Source organism: Salmo salar, chromosome ssa07, assembly GCF_905237065.1.
Source record: "Salmo salar chromosome ssa07, Ssal_v3.1, whole genome shotgun sequence".
Lineage (NCBI taxonomy): Eukaryota > Metazoa > Chordata > Actinopteri > Salmoniformes > Salmonidae > Salmo > Salmo salar.
This window is the reverse complement of record NC_059448.1, coordinates 64933715-64953531: the sequence shown is the minus strand read 5'-3', so window position 1 is coordinate 64953531 and position 19817 is coordinate 64933715. Positions and strand designations below refer to the sequence as shown.

General features: G+C 51.6%; 1 protein-coding gene across 1 annotated transcript in view; it reads left to right on the top strand.

The window, feature by feature from the left end:
* LOC106576657 (ELKS/Rab6-interacting/CAST family member 1) overlaps nucleotides 1-19817 on the top strand; it is a 634388-nt gene that overhangs the window by 451763 nt on the left and 162808 nt on the right. The window contains 1 exon segment of the mRNA XM_045722464.1: nucleotides 16768-16915. Coding sequence (XP_045578420.1) covers nucleotides 16768-16915 — 148 coding nt within the window.

Genomic DNA, 19817 nt, shown 5'->3' with positions numbered 1-19817 from the left:
CCTGTTCCTCTTCTTCACCTCCTTCTCCTCCTCCTGTTCCACTTCTTCTTCACCTCCTTCTCCTCCTCCTGTTCCTCTTCTTCTTCACCTCCTTCTCCTCCTCCTGTTCCTCTTCTTCTTCACCTCCTTCTCCTCCTCCTGTTCCTCTTCTTCACCTCCTTCTTCTCCTCCTGTTCCTCTTCTTCACCTCCTTCTTCTCCTCCTGTTCCTCTTCTTCTTCACCTCCTTCTCCTCCTCCTGTTCCTCTTCTTCTTCACCTCCTTCTCCTCCTCCTGTTCCTCTTCTTCTTCACCTCCTTCTCCTCCTCCTGTTCCTCTTCTTCTTCACCTCCTTCTCCTCCTCCTGTTCCTCTTCTCCTTCACCTCCTTCTCCTCCTCCTGTTCCTCTTCTTCTTCACCTCCTTCTCCTCCTCCTGTTCCTCTTCTTCTTCACCTCCTTCTCCTCCTCCTGTTCCTCTTCTTCTTCACCTCCTTCTCCTCCTCCTGTTCCTCTTCTTCTTCACCTCCTTCTCCTCCTCCTGTTCCTCTTCTTCTTCACCTCCTTCTCCTCCTCCTGTTCCTCTTCTTCTTCACCTCCTTCTCCTCCTCCTGTTCCTCTTCTTCACCTACTTCTCCTTCTCCTGTTCCTCTTCTTCACCTCCTTCTCCTCCTCCTGTTCTTCTCCTCCTTCACCTCCTTCTCCTCCTCCTGTTCCTCTTCTTCTTCACCTCCTTCTCCTCCTCCTGTTCCTCTTCTTCTTCACCTCATTCTCCTCCTCCTGTTCCTCTCCTCCTTCATCTCCTCCTCCTGTTCCTCCTCTTCTTCACCTCCCCACTCTGTTTTATTTGTCTTTTCTTCTTCCGTTCTCCAGAAGAAGGGAGGATGACATCATAAACCACTGCTTGGTCAGTTTGGTTGACTGTAGAATTCAAAGTGCTTTTTTGAGTCAAACCTCAGATCTGCCTTCATTTAACATATCTCTCCTTCCACCACACGCACTCTGTGATTGTCTGTCCTCACTATGGCAGGATGAGTGTGATATCTAGTGTTTTTATGTCACTCCTCCTCCCTCTTCTCTGGAAGCTGGAGCATTCTTGGGATTCTGAGCAGTGGGTGTCCTGCCCTGGGTGGTTTGGCAGGACAGGATGGGAATTGGATTGGGAAGGACACCATCACACAGAACTCCATAAATCTGTCACCTTCCCCTCTTCCTCCTCGTCCCAGAGAACACATCATTATCTAGACAGATTGTGTTGCTTCTCCCCTTCTCCCACTGATAGAGCCAATGAGAGACAAAGAGGAGAGAGGAAGAGAGGGAGAGAGGAAGAAACCTAAGGCTTTGTCCAGGCTCTGTGGCTCTGTGATGATGCTACTGATTAGACCAATGACCACAGGTGATGGAGTTACCTGACCCTTCACCCCTAAACAATCGGTACCTGTTCTCTCCAATGACAGGCCTCCAGGCTAACTGTGCTGGCCAATGAGAGGCCTCAAAGGTTGACCCTTGTGGTCACATAGGGATGGAACTGTCATTGAGACCACAGAGCATCTAGTTTCACTGTTTGCAGGATGGTAATGTCTGTGTTTCTGTAGGTCATAGTCCTCATAGGGCCCTACATGACATCATAGATCATCCGAGATGACATCATAACACTAATGATAATAGATTACATCTAGTGGTTTTCACCAAGACTCAGGTGTCTTTACATTGTAAAGAGGTGCAACTTTAGACAGGGCAGCAGGGTAACAGTTGCCTGGCGACCCAGACACCTTGCTCCGGCCAAACTCTAGGCCACGAACACAGACGTTAGTTTCTTCTCCTCAATGAGTCTGGATCTGAGGACCTCGCTGACCCTTCACTGAACCTGAACACATTCAGGGCCGTCTGATTGGTCCAGAAACTGATGGGTTGGGCCAGATTCAGAACACGTGGGTAAAGCGGCAGTTTGAACATGAGTTAATGGCTTTCATACTCTGATTGGTTAGAGACGATCCAATCGCTGATGACTTTGTTTTGTACAACGCCCCTTGTGCCCTTCGTCACCACAAACGACTTCACTGATGTCAGTCTCAGACTGAAGTCGTAGAGATCCACAGAGCAGCAGGAGAATATAGTGGGTCGTCAGGGTTACTGAAGTCTGTAGAGAACCACAGAGCAGCAGGAGAATATAGTGGGTCGTCAGGGTTACTGAAGTCTGTAGAGAACCACAGAGCAGCAGGAGAATATAGTGGGTCGTCAGGGTTACTGAAGTCTGTAGAGATCCACAGAGCAGCAGGAGAATATAGTGGGTCGTCAGGGTTACTGAAGTCTGTAGAGAACCACAGAGCAGCAGGAGAATATAGTGGGTCGTCAGGGTTACTGAAGTCTGTAGAGAACCACAGAGCAGCAGGAGAATATAGTGGGTCGTCAGGGTTACTGAAGTCTGTAGAGAACCACAGAGCAGCAGGAGAATATAGTGGGTCGTCAGGGTTACTGAAGTCTGTAGAGAACCACAGAGCAGCAGGAGAATATAGTGGGTCGTCAGGGTTACTGAAGTCTGTAGAGAACCACAGAGCAGCAGGAGAATATAGTGGGTCGTCAGGGTTACTGAAGTCGTAGAGATCCACAGAGCAGCAGGAGAATATAGTGGGTCGTCAGGGTTACTGAAGTCTGTAGAGAACCACAGAGCAGGTTACACTGGAATAGAGAAGAAACCTCAGACGGAGATAGAAATAGAATCCATCCTTTCTTTCTTCTCTCTCTCCTCCTCTCCTCTCTTCTCTCTCTCCTCCTCTCCTCTCTTCTCTCTCTCCTCCTCTCCTCTCTTCTCTCTCTCCTCTCCTCTCTTCTCTCTCTCTCCTCTCCTCTCTTCTCTCTCCTCCTCTCCTCTCTTCTCTCTCTCCTCCTCTCCTCTCTCTCTCCTCCTCTCCTCTCGTCTCTCTCTCCTCCTCTCCTCTCTCTCTCTCTCCTCCTCTCCTCTCTTCTCTCTCGCCTCCTCTCCTCTCTCTCTCCTCCTCTCCTCTCTTCTCTCTCTCCACCTCTCCTCTCTCTCTCTCCTCCTCCCTCTTCTCTCTCTCCTCTTCGCTCTCTCCTCCTCTCTCCTCTCTCTCTCCTCCTCTCTTCTCTTCTCGTCTGGCTGTGTATCTAACTCATTTCCTGACTTGAAATGTGGGAGAGACTGTTATTCTAGCTCTGATGCCCTCAGAACCTTGATGAGCTGTGTGTGTGTGTGTGTGTGTGTGTGTGTGTGTGTGTGTGTGTGTGTGTGTGTGTGTGTGTGTGTGTGTACGATATACCTCTCTTTATTTCCCCTCTGTTGGTTTGCTCTATGCAGCAGTTAGTTGTTCAGTGGTTAGCTGTGAGGCCCATGTAGACTAACTTAGTCTGGGCTGCGTCACACAGACACTTCCCCAGTGAGATGGGATTCTGTGGTGAAACATGCAGCCTGGAGGCTTTTCCTAAAGCAGCCTAATGTCCCTCTTTCTCCCTGCACACACACACACACACACACACACACACACACACACACACACACACACACACACACACACACACACACACACACACACACACACACACACACACACACACACACACACACACACACACACTGGCTGCATGGGCTACTATTTATATATTATCCCCTTTAAACAACACAGGAAGCTAACTGGATGAAGTTTCCCTGCTTGCTGTAAACCCTGTCAACTCTGGGTAGAAGGCTCTGTGTGTGTTTACGTAGTACTGTGTGTTCTGGTGTGTTCTGGTGTGTACTGGTGTCTTCTGGTGTCTTCTGGTGTCTTCTGGTGTATTCTGGTGTCTTCTGGTGTCTTCTGGTGTGTTCTGGTGTGTTCTGAAGTGTTATGGTGTGTTATGGTGTGTTCTGAAGTGTTCTGGTGTGTTTTGGTGTGTTCTGGTATGTTCTGGTGTGTTCTGGTGTGTTCTGGTATGTGTTGGTGTGTTCTAGTATGTTCTGGTGTGTTCTGGTGTGTTATGGTGTGTTCTGGTATGTTCTGGTGTGTTCTGGTATGTGCTGGTGTGTTCTAGTATGTTCTGGTGTGTTCTGGTATGTTCTGGTGTGTTCTGGTATGTTCTGGTGTGTTCTGGTGTGTTATGGTGTGTTATGGTGTGTTCTGAAGTGTTCTGGTGTGTTCTGGTATGTTCTGGTGTGTTCTGGTATGTGCTGGTGTGTTCTAGTATGTTATGGTGTGTTATGGTGTGTTATGGTGTGTTCTGAAGTGTTCTGGTGTGTTCGGGTGTGTACTGGTGTGTTCTAGTATGTTCTGGTGTGTTATGGTGTGTTTTGGTGTGTTCTGGTATGTACTGGTGTGTTCTGAAGTGTTATGGTGTGTTATGGTGTGTTTTGGTGTGTTCTGGTATGTGCTGGTGTGTTCTAGTATGTTCTGGTGTGTTCTGGTGTGTTCTGGTGTGTTCTGGTACAGTATGTGTGTGTTTAAGTGTATTTTTGACTGTATCTTAATGGGTGTGTGAGTGAGTATACGTATGATGTTTTCTAATATCTCATCTGATGGTCAAAAGGACTCCAACAGGTTAGTGATGAGTCCTGCCCAGTGTAATGGTACTAGGAGGCTGGGGAACCAGGTGGAGCAGTAGAATGGTTGCTCTGTACAGCCCTCTATGTCAGTGTTTATACGGCATTAAAAAACATCCAGAATAACCTTGGCTGTTTCTCTACGTACCACAGCCTCCTTTTGTGTGTGTGTGTGTGTGTGTGTGTGTGTGTGTGTGTGTGTGTGTGTGTGTGTGTGTGTGTGTGTGTGTGTGTGTGTGTGTGTGTGTGTGTGTGTGTGTGTGTGTGTGTGTGTGTGTGTGTGTGTGTGTGTGTGTGTGTGTGTGTGTGTGTGTGTGTGTGTGTGTGTGTGCAGGGCTTTGTACCTCTATACGTTTGTGTGTGTGTGTGTGTGGGGTGGTGAGCTTTGGCTCAATGCTCTGAATGCTGCCCTGTCCACAGCAGGCTGGACTGAGACTAAAGGTCCTAACCTCTGAATGCTGCCCTGTCCACAGCAGGCTGGACTGAGACTAAAGGTCCTAACCTCTGAATGCTGCCCTGTCCACAGCAGGCTGGACTGAGACTAAAGGTCCTAACCTCTGAATGCTGCCCTGTCCGCAGCAGGCTGGACTGAGACTAAAGGTCCTAACCTCTGAATGCTGACCTGTCCGCAGCAGGCTGGACTGAGACTAAAGGTCCTAACCTCTGAATGCTGCCCTGTCCGCAGCAGGCTGGACTGAGACTAAAGGTCCTAACCTCTGAATGCTGCCCTGTCCACAGCAGGCTGGACTGAGACTAAAGGTCCTAACCTCTGAATGCTGCCCTGTCCGCAGCAGGCTGGACTGAGACTAAAGGTCCTAACCTCTGAATGCTGCCCTGTCCACAGCAGGCTGGACTGAGACTAAAGGTCCTAACCTCTGAATGCTGCCCTGTCCGCAGCAGGCTGGACTGAGACTAAAGGTCCTAACCTCTGAATGCTGCCCTGTCCGCAGCGGGCTGGACTGAGACTAAAGGTCCTAACCTCTGAATGCTGCCCTGTCCGCAGCAGGCTGGACTGAGACTAAAGGTCCTAACCTCTGAATGCTGCCCTGTCCACAGCAGGCTGGACTGAGACTAAAGGTCCTAACCTCTGAATGCTGCCCTGTCCACAGCAGGCTGGACTGAGACTAAAGGTCCTAACCTCTGAATGCTGCCCTGTCCGCAGCAGGCTGGACTGAGACTAAAGGTCCTAACCTCTGAATGCTGCCCTGTCCGCAGCAGGCTGGACTGAGACTAAAGGTCCTAACCTCTGAATGCTGCCCTGTCCACAGCAGGCTGGACTGAGACTAAAGGTCCTAACCTTTAACCTGAGCTAAAACATGTTACGCCTACAGTTATAGCCTGCGTGCCAAATGGCATACTTTTCCCTATATAGTGCACTACTTTTGACCAGGGCCTATAGGGCAGAGACACAGCCCTATATACTCTGTATGGGGATTTACTGTATAAATGAATGTGGTTATAGGAGTTATGGGAACCAGAAAGTAGGAAGTTAAAGTTTCTGTTCATTTCTCTGTGTGTTTGGAGCTTTGCCTGTCAAGCACTCTCACTGAGCGCTGTGTAAGGCATATTGTATATCTCAAGAGTGGGTGTGTGTGTGTGTGTGTGTGTGTGTGTGTGTGTGTGTGTGTGTGTGTGTGTGTGTGTGTGTGTGTGTGTGTGTGTGTGTGTGTGTGTGTGTGTGTGTGTGTGTGTGTGTGGGTGCAGATGGTATGGGTTTCCCTAGTGATCTGATGTCACTATTTTTTGGACAGATTTGGGTCAGAGGATTCTTCAGTGTCCTGGATGTGAGTGAGAGAAAGGGTGATAGAGAGTTAGACAGAGAGAGAGAGAGATCTGTGTACACAGATCCACAAAGAATTTGAAAACAAACCCAATTTTGATAAAGTCCCATATCTACTGGGTGAAATACCACAGTGTGCATCACAGCAGCAAGATGTGTGACCTGTTGCCACAAGAAAAGGTCAACCAGTGAAGAACAAACACCATTATAAATACAACCCATATTTATGTTTATTTATTTTCCTTTTTGTACTTTAACCATTTACACATCGTTACAACACTGTATATATACATAATATGACATTTCAAATATCTTTATTCTTTTGGAACTTCTGTGAGTGTAATGTTTGCTGTTCATTTTTATTGTTTATTTCACTTTCTATATTATCTACCTCACTTGCTTTGGCAACGTTAACACATGTTTCCCATGACAATAAAGCCCCTTAAATTGAAATGGAATTGAATTGAGAGAGAGAGAGTCAGACAGAGAGAGTTAGAGAGAGAGAGAGTTAGAGAGAGAGAGAGAGAGACAGAGAGAGAGAGTTAGACAGAGAGAGAGAGGGGGAGAGAGAGAGAGAAGGAGGGAGAGAGAGAGAGAGAGAGAGAGAGGGGGGAGAGAGAGGGGGGCGATCACTAGCTCATTCCTCTCACCCCCTACCCTATAGCTCATTCCCTCTCCCCCCTACCCTATAGCTCATTCCCTCTCCTCCCTACCCTATAGCTCATTCCTCTCCCCCCTACCCTATAGCTCATTCCCTCTCCCCCCTACCCTATAGCTTATTCCCTATACCCCCTACCCTATAGCTCATTCCCTCTTCCCCCTACCCTATAGCTCATTCCCTCTTCCCCCTACCCTATAGCTCATTCCCTCTACCCCCTACCCTATAGCTCATTCCCTCTTCCCCCTACCCTATATCTAGTTTCCTCTTCCCCCCTACCCTATAGCTCATTCCCCCTACCCTATAGCTCATTCCCTCTCCTCCCTACCCTATAGCTCATTCCCCCTACCCTATAGCTCATTCCTCTACCCCCTACCCAATAGCTCATTCCCTCTACCCCCCTACCCTATAGCTCATTCCCTCTCCTCCCTACCCTATAGCTCATTCCCTCTACCCCCTACCCTATAGCTCATTCCCTCTTCCCCCCTACCCTATATCTAGTTTCCTCTTCCCCCTACCCTATAGCTCATTCCCCCTACCCTATAGCTCATTCCCTCTCCTCCCTACCCTATAGCTCATTTCCCCCTACCCTATAGCTCATTCCCTCTCCCCCTACCCTATAGCTCATTCCCCCTACCCTATAGCTCATTCCCTCTCCTCCCTACCCTATAGCTCATTCCCCCCTACCCTATAGCTCATTCCCTCTACCCCCTACCCAATAGCTCATTCCCTCTACCCCCTACCCTATAGCTCATTCCCTCTACCCCCTACCCTATAGCTCATTCCCTCTCCTCCCTACCCTATAGCTCATTCCCTCTTCCCCTACCCTATATCTAGTTTCCTCTTCCCCCTACCCTGTAGCTTATTCCCTCCTCCCCCTACCCTATAGCTCATTCCCCCTACCCTATAGCTCATTCCCTCTACCCCCTACCCTATAGCTCATTCCCTCTTCCCCCCTACCCTATAGCTCATTCCCTCTACCCCCTACCCTATAGCTCATTCCCTCTCCCCCCTACCCTATAGCTCATTCCCTCTACCCTCTACCCTATAGCTCATTCCCTCTACCCCCTACCCTATAGCTCATTCCCTCTACCCCTACCCTATAGCTCATTCCCTCTAACCCCTACCCTATAGCTCATTCCCTCTCCCCCTACCCTATAGCTCATTCCCTCTTCCCCCCTACCCTATAGCTCATTCCCTCTACCCCCTACCCTATAGCTCATTCCCTCTCCCCCCTACCCTATAGCTCATTCCCTCTACCCCCTACCCTATAGCTCATTCCTCTTCTCCCTACCCTATAGCTCATTCCCTCTACCCCCTACCATATAGCTCATTCCCTCTCCCCCTACCCTATAGCTCATTCCCCCTACCCTATAGCTCATTCCCTCTACCCCCCTACCCAATAGCTCATTCCCTCTACCCCCTACCCTATAGCTCATTCCCTCTACCCCCTACCCTATAGCTCATTCCCTCTACCCCCTACCCAATAGCTCATTCCCTCTATCCCCTACCCCTATAGCTCATTCCCTCTTTCCCCTACCCTATAGCTCATTCCTCTCCCCCCTACCCTATAGCTCATTCCCTCTCCCCCTACCCTATAGCTCATTCCCTCTCCCCCCTACCCTATAGCTCATTCCCTCTTCCCCCTACCCTATAGCTCATTCCCTCTAACCCCTACCCTATAGCTCATTCCCTCTCCCCCCCTACCCTATAGCTCATTCCCTCTTCTCCCTACCCTATAGCTCATTACCCCCTACCCTATAGCTCATTCCTCTACCCCCTACCCAATAGCTCATTCCCTCTACCCCCTACCCTATAGCTCATTCCCTCTTCCCCCTACCCTATATCTAGTTTCCTCTTCCCCCTACCCTATAGCTCATTCCCCCACCCTATAGCTCATTCCCTCTCCTCCCTACCCTATAGCTCATTTCCCCCTACCCTATAGCTCATTCCCTCTCCCCCCTACCCTATAGCTCATTCCCCTACCCTATAGCTCATTCCCTCTCCTCCCTACCCTATAGCTCATTCCCCCTACCCTATAGCTCATTCCCTCTACCCCCCTACCCAATAGCTCATTCCCTCTACCCCCTACCCTATAGCTCATTCCCTCTACCCCCTACCCTATAGCTCATTCCCTCTCCTCCCTACCCTATAGCTCATTCCCTCTTCCCCCTACCCTATATCTAGTTTCCTCTTCCCCCTACCCTATAGCTTATTCCCTCCTCCCCCCTACCCTATAGCTCATTCCCCCCTACCCTATAGCTCATTCCCTCTACCCCCTACCCTATAGCTCATTCCCTCTTCCCCCTACCCTATAGCTCATTCCCTCTACCCCCTACCCTATAGCTCATTCCCTCTCCCCCTACCCTATAGCTCATTCCCTCTACCCTCTACCCTATAGCTCATTCCCTCTACCCCTACCCTATAGCTCATTCCCTCTACCCCTACCCTATAGCTCATTCCCTCTAACCCCTACCCTATAGCTCATTCCCTCTCCCCCTACCCTATAGCTCATTCCCTCTTCCCCCTACCCTATAGCTCATTCCCTCTACCCCCTACCCTATAGCTCATTCCCTCTCCCCCCTACCCTATAGCTCATTCCCTCTACCCCTACCCTATAGCTCATTCCCTCTTCTCCCTACCCTATAGCTCATTCCCTCTACCCCCTACCATATAGCTCATTCCCTCTCCCCCCTACCCTATAGCTCATTCCCCCTACCCTATAGCTCATTCCCTCTACCCCCACCCAATAGCTCATTCCCTCTACCCCCTACCCTATAGCTCATTCCCTCTACCCCCTACCCTATAGCTCATTCCCTCTACCCCCTACCCAATAGCTCATTCCCTCTATCCCCTACCCTATAGCTCATTCCCTCTTTCCCCTACCCTATAGCTCATTCCTCTCCCCCTACCCTATAGCTCATTCCCTCTCCCCCTACCCTATAGCTCATTCCCTCTCCCCCTACCCTATAGCTCATTCCCTCTTCCCCCTACCCTATAGCTCATTCCTCTAACCCCCTACCCTATAGCTCATTCCCTCTCCCCCTACCCTATAGCTCATTCCCTCTTCTCCCTACCCTATAGCTCATTACCCCTACCCTATAGCTCATTCCCTCTACCCCCTACCCAATAGCTCATTCCCTCTACCCCCCTACCCTATAGCTCATTCCCTCTTCCCCTACCCTATAGCTCATTCCCTCTCCCCGCTACCCCTATAGCTCATTCCCCTCCCCCCTACCTTATAGCTCATTCCCTCTTCCCCCTACCCTATAGCTCATTCCCTCTTCCCCCTACCCTATAGCTTATTCCCTCCTCCCCCTACCCTATAGCTCATTCCTCCCCCCTACCCTATAGCTCATTCCTCTACCCTCTACCCTATAGCTCATTCCCTCTTCCCCCCTACCCTATAGCTCATTCCCTCACCCCCTACCCTATAGCTCATTCCCTCTACCCCCCCTACCCTATAGCTCATTCCCTGTCCCCCCTACCCTATAGCTCATTCCCTCTCCCCTACCCTATAGCTCATTCCCCCTACCCCCTACCCTATAGCTCATTCCCTCTCCCCCCTACCCTATAGCTCATTCCCTCTCCTCCTACCCTATAGCTCATTCCCCCTACCCCCTACCATATAGCTCATTCCCTCTTCTCCCTACCCTATAGCTCATTCCCCCTACCCTATAGCTCATTCCCTCTACCCCCTACCCAATAGCTCATTCCCTCTATCCCTACCCTATAGCTCATTCCCTCTTCCCCCTACCCTATAGCTCATTCCCTCTCCCGCTACCCCTATAGCTCATTCCCCTCTTCCCCCTACCCTATAGCTCATTCCCTCTACCCCCTACCCTGTAGCTCATTCCCTCTCCCCCCTACCCTATAGCTCATTCCCTCTCCCCCTACCCTATAGCTCATTCCCTCTTCTCCCTACCCTATAGCTCATTACCCCCTACCCTATAGCTCATTCCCCCTACCCCCTACCCTATAGCTCATTCCCTCTCCCCCCCTACCCTATAGCTCATTCCCTCTCCCCCTACCCTATAGCTCATTCCCCCTACCCCTACCATATAGCTCATTCCCTCTTCTCCCTACCCTATAGCTCATTCCCCCTACCCTATAGCTCATTCCCTCTCCCCCTACCCTATAGCTCATTCCCTCTCCCCTACCCTATAGCTCATTCCCTCTACCCCCTACCCTATAGCTCATTCCCTCTCCCCCTACCCTATAGCTCATTCCCTCTCCCCCTACCCTATAGCTCATTCCCTCTCCCCCTACCCTATAGCTCATTCCCTCTCCCCCTACCCTATAGCTCATTCCCTCTACCCCTACCCTATAGCTCATTCCTCTACCCCCTACCCTATAGCTCATTCCCTCTACCCCCTACCCTATAGCTCATTCCCTCTACCCCCTACCCTATAGCTCATTCCCTCTACCCCCTACCCTATAGCTCATTCCCCTAGCCTATAGCTCATTCCCTCTCCCCGCTACCCTATAGCTCATTCCCTCTACCCCCTACCATATAGCTCATTCCCTCTACCCCCTACCCTATAGCTCATTCCCTCTTCCCCCTACCCTATAGCTCATTCCCTCTACCCCCTACCCTATAGCTCATTCCCCCTACCATATAGCTCATTCCCTCTTCCCCCTACCCTATAGCTCATTCCCTCTTCCCCCTACCCTATAGCTCATTCCCTCTTCCCCATACCCTATAGCTCATTCCCTCTACTCCCCTACCCTATAGCTCATTCCTCTTCCCCCCTACCCTATAGCTCATTCCCCCTACCCCTACCATATAGCTCATTCCTCTACCCCCTACCCTATAGCTAATTCCCTCTTCCCTTACCCTATAGCTCATTCCTCTTCCCCCTACCCTATAGCTCATTCCCCTAACCCCTACCCTATAGCTCATTCCTCTTCTCCCTACCCTATAGCTCATTACCCCCTACCCTATAGCTCATTCCCTCTACCCCCACCCAATAGCTCATTCCCTCTACCCCCTACCCTATAGCTCATTCCCTCTACCCCCCTACCCTATAGCTCATTCCCTCTCCCCGCTACCCTATAGCTCATTCCCTCTCCCCCTACCCTATAGCTCATTCCCTCTTCCCCCTACCCTATAGCTCATTCCCTCTTCCCCCTACCCTATAGCTTATTCCCTCCTCCCCCTACCCTATAGCTCATTCCCTCTCCCCCTACCCTATAGCTCATTCCCTCTACCCTCTACCCTATAGCTCATTCCTCTTCCCCTACCCTATAGCTCATTCCCCTCCCCCCACCCTATAGCTCATTCCCTCTACCCCCTACTCCTATAGCTCATTCCCTCTCCCCCCTACCCCTATAGCTCATTCCTCTCCCCCTACCATATAGCTCATTCCCCTACCCCCTACCCTATAGCTCATTCCTCTACCCCCTACCCTATAGCTCATTCCCTCTTCCCCCTACCCTATAGCTCATTCCCTCTCCCCCTACCCTATAGCTCATTCCCTCTCCCCCTACCCTATAGCTCATTCCCCCTACCCCCTACCCCTATAGCTCATTCCCTCTCCCCCCTACCCTATAGCTCATTCCCTCTCCTCCTACCCTATAGCTCATTCCCCCACCCCCTACCATATAGCTCATTCCCTCTTCTCCCTACCCTATAGCTCATTCCCCCTACCCTATAGCTCATTCCCTCTACCCCCACCCAATAGCTCATTCCCTCACCCCCTACCCTATAGCTCATTCCCTCTCCCCGCTACCCCATAGCTCATTCCCTCTACCCCCTACCATATAGCTCATTCCCTCTTCCCCCTACCCTATAGCTCATTCCCTCTCCCCGCTACCCTATAGCTCATTCCCTCTCCCCCTACCCTATAGCTCATTCCCTCTACCCCCTACCCTATAGCTCATTCCCTCTCCCCGCTACCCTATAGCTCATTCCCTCTTACCCCCTACCATATAGCTCATTCCCCCTACCCCCTACCCTATAGCTCATTCCCTCTACTCCCCACCCTATAGCTCATTCCCTCTACCCCCTACCCTATAGCTCATTCCCCCTACCCTATAGCTCATTCCCTCTCCCCGCTACCCCTATAGCTCATTCCTCTACCCCCACCCTATAGCTCATTCCCTCTACCCCTACCCTATAGCTCATTCCCTCTTCCCCCTACCCTATAGCTCATTCCTCTTCCCCCTACCCTATAGCTCATTCCCTCTACTCCCTACCCTATAGCTCATTCCCTCTTCCCCCTACCCTATAGCTCATTCCCTCTCTCCCCTACCCTATAGCTCATTCCCTCTACCCCCTACCCTATAGCTCATTTCCTCTCCCCCTACCCTATAGCTCATTCCTCTACCCCCTACCCTATAGCTCATTCCCTCTTCTCCCTACCCTATAGCTCATTCCCTCTACCCCCTACCATATAGCTCATTCCCTCTTCCCCCACCCTATAGCTCATTCCCCCTACCCTATAGCTCATTCCCTCTACCCCTACCCAATAGCTCATTCCCTCCAACCCCTACCCTATAGCTCATTCCCTCTCCCCTACCTTATAGCTCATTCCCTCTTCTCCCTACCCTATAGCTCATTCCCTCCCCCTACCCTATAGCTCATTCCCTCTTCCCCTACCCTATAGCTCATTCCCTCTCCCCCTACCCTATAGCTCATTCCCTCTTCTCCCTACCCTATAGCTCATTACCCCTACCCTATAGCTCATTCCCCCTACCCCCCACCCTATAGCTCATTACCTCTCCCCCTACCCTATAGCTCATTCCCTCTCCCCTACCCTATAGCTCATTCCCCCTACCCCCTACCATATAGCTCATTCCCTCTTCTCCCTACCCTATAGCTCATTCCCCCTACCCTATAGCTCATTCCCTCTACCCCCTACCCTATAGCTCATTCCCTCTCCCCGCTACCCTATAGCTCATTCCCTCTCCCAGCTACCCTATAGCTCATTCCCTCTACCCCCTACCCTATAGCTCATTCCCTCTACCCCCTACCCTATAGCTCATTCCCTCTACCCCCTACCCTATAGCTCATTCCCTCTACCCCCTACCCTATAGCTCATTCCTCTACCCCCTACCCTATAGCTCATTCCCTCTACCCCCTACCCTATAGCTCATTCCCCCTACCCTATAGCTCATTCCCTCTCCCCGCTACCCTATAGCTCATTCCTCTACCCCTACCATATAGCTCATTCCCTCTACCCCCTACCCTATAGCTCATTCCTCTTCCCCTACCCTATAGCTCATTCCCTCTACCCCTACCCTATAGCTCATTCCCCTACCATATAGCTCATTCCCTCTTCCCCTACCCTATAGCTCATTCCCTCTTCCCCTACCCTATAGCTCATTCCCTCTTCCCCCTACCCTATAGCTCATTCCCTCTACTCCCTACCCTATAGCTCATTCCCCCTACCCTATAGCTCATTCCCTCTCCCCGCTACCCTATAGCTCATTCCTCTACCCCCTACCATATAGCTCATTCCCTCTACCCCCTACCATATAGCTCATTCCCTCTTCCCCTACCCTATAGCTCATTCCCTCTACCCCCCTACCCTATAGCTCATTCCCTCTTCCCCCTACCCTATAGCTCATTCCCTCTTCCCCTACCCTATAGCTCATTCCCTCTACTCCCTACCCTATAGCTCATTCCCTCTTCCCCCTACCCTATAGCTCATTCCCTCTCTCCCCCTACCCTATAGCTCATTCCCTCTACCCCCTACCCTATAGCTCATTCCCTCTCCCCCTACCCTATAGCTCATTCCCTCTACCCCCCTACCCTATAGCTCATTCCCTCTTCTCCCCTACCCTATAGCTCATTCCCTCTACCCCCTACCATATAGCTCATTCCCTCTTCCCCCTACCCTATAGCTCATTCCCCCTACCCTATAGCTCATTCCCTCTACCCCCTACCCAATAGCTCATTCCCTCTACCCCCTACCCTATAGCTCATTCCCTCTACCCCCTACCCTATAGCTCATTCCCTCTACCCCCTACCCAATAGCTCATTCCCTCTATCCCCTACCCTATAGCTCATTCCCTCTTCCCCCTACCCTATAGCTCATTCCCTCTACCCCCTACCCAATAGCTCATTCCCTCTATCCCCTACCCTATAGCTCATTCCCTCTTCCCCCTACCCTATAGCTTATTCCCTCTTCCCCCCTACCCTATAGCTCATTCCCTCTTCTCCCTACCCTATAGCTCATTCCCTCTTCTCCCTACCCTATAGCTCATTCCCTCTCCCCTACCCTATAGCTCATTCCCTCTCCCCTACCCTATAGCTCATTCCCTCTCCCCCTACCCTATAGCTCATTCCCCCTACCCTATAGCTCATTCCCTCTACCCCCTACCCAATAGCTCATTCCCTCTCCCCCGCTACCCTATAGCTCATTCCCTCTCCCCCTACCCTATAGCTCATTCCCTCTTCCCCTACCCTATAGCTCATTCCCTCTCCCCCTACCCTATAGCTCATTCCCCTACCCTATAGCTCATTCCCCCTACCCTATAGCTCATTCCCTCTACCCCCTACCCAATAGCTCATTCCCTCTACCCCCTACCCTATAGCTCATTCCCTCTCCCCGCTACCCTATAGCTCATTCCCTCTACCCCCTACCCTATAGCTCATTCCCTCTTCCCCCCTACCCTATAGCTCATTCCCTCTCCCCGCTACCCTATAGCTCATTCCCTCTCCCCCTACCCTATAGCTCATTCCCTCTCCCCCTACCCTATAGCTCATTCCCTCTTCTCCCTACCCTATAGCTCATTCCCTCTCCCCTACCCTATAGCTCATTCCCTCTCCCCGCTACCCTATAGCTCATTCCCTCTCCCCCTACCCTATAGCTCATTCCCTCTCCCCCCTACCCTATAGCTCATTCCCTCTCCCCCTACCCTATAGCTCATTCCCTCTTCTCCCTACCCTATAGCTCATTCCCTCTTCCCCCTACCCTATAGCTCATTCCTTCTACCCTAACCCCCTACCCCTTTCCCACTTCTCCCTCGCCCTTTCCTCCTTTCCTAACCCCTAACCCCTATTCCCTACACCCTAGCTAGCTCCTGGCCCCTAGCCCTGTGAAATCCCCCCCCTTCCTTCCTCAGCCCTTGGCAAAACACACACTCAGGCCCTGAGGGTGGCAGGGAATGGGTACCACATCACACACACACACCACACACGCACACCACACACACACACCACACACACACACACACACACACACACACACACACACACACACACACACACACACACACCACACACGCACACCACACACACACACACACCACACACAGGGCATCAATAGCACCTTTTACTTGCTACACTAACTCAAACACGGCTACTGAGGTTTATAACGTTTGATCAAGGATGGAGGTTTCCAGAAACGGCCCAATAGGGAATACAGTGTTTAAACTTCTTTGATTAGAATACATTTCCTGTAGCATGTGGCTGTTTGTAGACACTGGCTGAGGGACATCACAGCGATGTGGAACATCCTTTCTGTAGTCAACCAGTGTTGATGTTAGCTTGGCAGGACTCAATGAAGCGTCAATAAAGTCAATGAAGATATTTATGTCACCTCTCACTTGACTCTTAGCCTGGTCCCAGATCTCTTTGTGTTGTCTTGTTTACTCCTATGGTCATTGTCATGTCAAATTACACCAGTCTATCTTCAGTCTATTTCTCCTTTTTAAGAAGATCACTATATTCCAATCAATGAATTCCATACATCCCACTTTGTATATCCTGGCTTTAAAACTCCGCCTTGTGTTTCCTGACTGAATCCATCCTAAATGTGTTGTGTAATATCTCTGTGAATCCTAACAGTGTGTTGTAATGTGTGTCATTGACAGACAGGAGGCGCTGTTAGCAGCCATCAGTGAGAAGGATGCCAACATCGCCCTGCTGGAGCTGTCCTCGTCCAAGAAGAAGAAGACACAGGACGAGGTGGCCATGCTGAAGAGAGAGAAGGACAGCCTGGTACAACAGCTCAAACAACAGGTACGAAACATTCAACACTCCCTCGTCACGTGACCTGGGTGGCCCCTGTCACATGACTGGGGTCTAGACACTCATCGTGGCTTCGAAGGCTTAAGGTTAGCTGCCATTACAGTCTGCTTTCTCTGGAATCTATATGCTGGGTGACAGAATAGGAAGTGACAGTAATATGGGGAGTGGGAGGATTGTAAACCTAATTTCATCATCCATGATTTGTTTGTAGGCGTAACTTAAAGAGGTTACATATGGAGGGGAGATAGAGGTGGGAGAAGACTAGAGGAAAGGCAGAAAGAACAGAGGGAGATAGAGATAGGAGGGGAACTGTAGCAGAGGAAAGGAGAAGAGAGGGGAAAATAGTAGAGATGTGAAGGGAGAGGACAGGAAAGGAGAGGAGAGAGGGATAGAGGAGAGGAGAGAGGGGGAAGCGAGGAGAGGAGAGAGGGATAGAGGAGGGGAGAGAGGGATAGGGAAGAGGAGAGGAGAGAGGGATAAAGGAGAGAGGGATAGAGGAGAGAGGGGGAAGCGAGGAGAGGAGAGAGGGATAGAGGAGAGGAGAGAGGGGAAGCGAGGAGAGGAGAGAGGGATAGAGGAGAGGAGAGAGGGGGGAAGCGAGGAGAGGAGAGAGGGATAGAGGAGAGGAGAGAGGGGGAAGCGAGGAGAGGAGAGAGGGATAGAGGAGAGGAGAGAGGGGGAAGCGAGGAGAGGAGAGGAGGGATAGAGGAGAGGAGGGAGGGAGGGATAGAGGAGAGAGGGGGGAAGCGAGGAGAGGAGAGAGGGATAGAGGAGAGAGGGGGAAGCGAGGAGAGGAGAGGAGGGATAGAGGAGAGGAGGGAGGGATAGAGGAGAGGAGAGAGGGGGGAAGCGAGGAGAGGAGAGAGGGATAGAGGAGAAGAGAGAGGGGGGAAGCGAGGAGAGGAGAGAGGGATAGAGGAGAGGAGAGAGGGGGAAGCGAGGAGAGGAGAGAGGGATAGAGGAGAGGAGAGAGGGATAGAGGAGAGGAGAGAGGGATAGAGGAGAGGAGAGAGGGGGGAAGCGAGGAGAGGAGAGGAGGGATAGAGGAGAGGAGAGAGGGATAGAGGAGAGGAGAGAGGGATAGAGGAGGAGAGAGAGGGATGGAGGAGGGGAGAGAGGAGAGGAGAGAGGGATAGAGGAGAGGAGAGAGGGATAGAGGAGAGGAGAGAGGGGGAAACGAGGAGAGGAGGGATAGAGGAGAGGAGATAGGGGGGAAGATAGGAGAGGAGAGAGGGATAGAGGAGAGAGAGGATAGAGGAGAGGCGAGAGGGATAGGGAAGAGGAGAGGAGAGAGGGATAGAGGAAAGGAGAGAGGGATAGCGGAGAGGAGAGGAGAGAGGGATAGAGGAGAGGGGGAGCGGAGGAGAGGACAGAGTCTAACAGGGTACAGATGTGAGACCACAAGCCCTGCCAGTGAGGGTAATTTTAGGATTATTCAGCTCCTCCCCAGGTGCCCACAAACCCATCTCTAAACACAAACACACACACACACACACACACACACACACACACACACACACACACACACACACACACACACTAACACACCATACCCATATCCACAGCCTCACAGCACAAACAGTCACACACACACACATCTCCCTATTCCAAATACAAACTCAACACACAGATGTACACAGTTCACGCCCACACCAAAACAAACAGTCTAAACAGGCATCATGGACCCCCCTCCCACACAGCTCTGCTCGGTGCACAGGGCCTCATTCACAACTGGTTAGACATAAAACATGTGGAAACAGTACAGGTTAGTAGTGGACAGGAATGTCAAGGCTGTCTGTGTCCCAGTTCATACAGAGGACTGGGATGTACAGGAACATGGAGACCTTGCTCCTTCCCTACTCACCCTCCCTCCAACCCTCCGTCCCTCCATCCCACCATCCCTCCCTCTCTTTTTCCCCTCCCTACCTCCCTCCCTCTCATCTCTCTCCCTCCCTGCCCCCTTCCTCCCTCCCTCTCTTTCTCCCCTCTCTCTCTTCTCTCTCCCTCCCTGCCCCCTTCCTCCCTCCTGCCCCCTTCCTCCCTCCCTCACTCTCTCTCCCTCCCTCTCTTCTCTCTCCCTCTCTCTCTCCCTCCCTCTCTCCCTCTCCCTCCCTCTCTTTCTCCCCTCCTCTCTGCTCTCTCCCTCCCTCCCTGCCCCCTCCCTCCCTCCCTCTCTTTCTCCCCTCCCTCCCTCTCTTCTCTCTCGCTCCCTGCCCCTCCCTCCCCCTCCCTCACTGCCCCCCACCCTCCCTCCCTCCTCTGTGTGGCAGGTTACTATCAGCTGACAACATTCCACAGGAAATGATTGTCAGAGTAGGAGATTGTAGCTTAGAGCCCCATCCAGACTTCAGCCCTGTGTGTGTGTGTGTGTGTGTGTGTGTGTGTGTGTGTGTGTGTGTGTGTGTGTGTGTGTGTGTGTGTGTGTGTGTGTGTGTGTGTGTGTGTGTGTGTGTGTGTGTGTGTGTCCTCGCCCTATACTATCTGTGTGACAACCTGCTCTAACCTGATTGACTGAAGGGAGGTGGGTGGGGTGGCGGTGGGCGTGCCTAAAGGTCAGAGGTCATTAGTGTGGCCTTGGAGGCCTTTTAACCAGCTAACACCTGACATGTCTCCCCTCCTACCCTCCCTTCCTCCCCCAGACTGCTCCATGTCTCCCCCTTCTCTCCCTTCCTCCCCTGGCTGCTCCATGTCTCCCCCTCCTACCCTCCCATCCTCCCCCTGACTGCTCCATGTCTCCCCCTCCTACCCTCCCTTCCTCCCCTGACTGCTCCATGTCTCCCCCTCCTACCCTCCCTTCCTCCCCTGACTGCTCCATGTCTCCCCCTCCTACCCTCCCATCCTCCCCTGACTGCTCCATGTCTCCCCTTCTACCCTCCCATCCTCCCCTGACTGC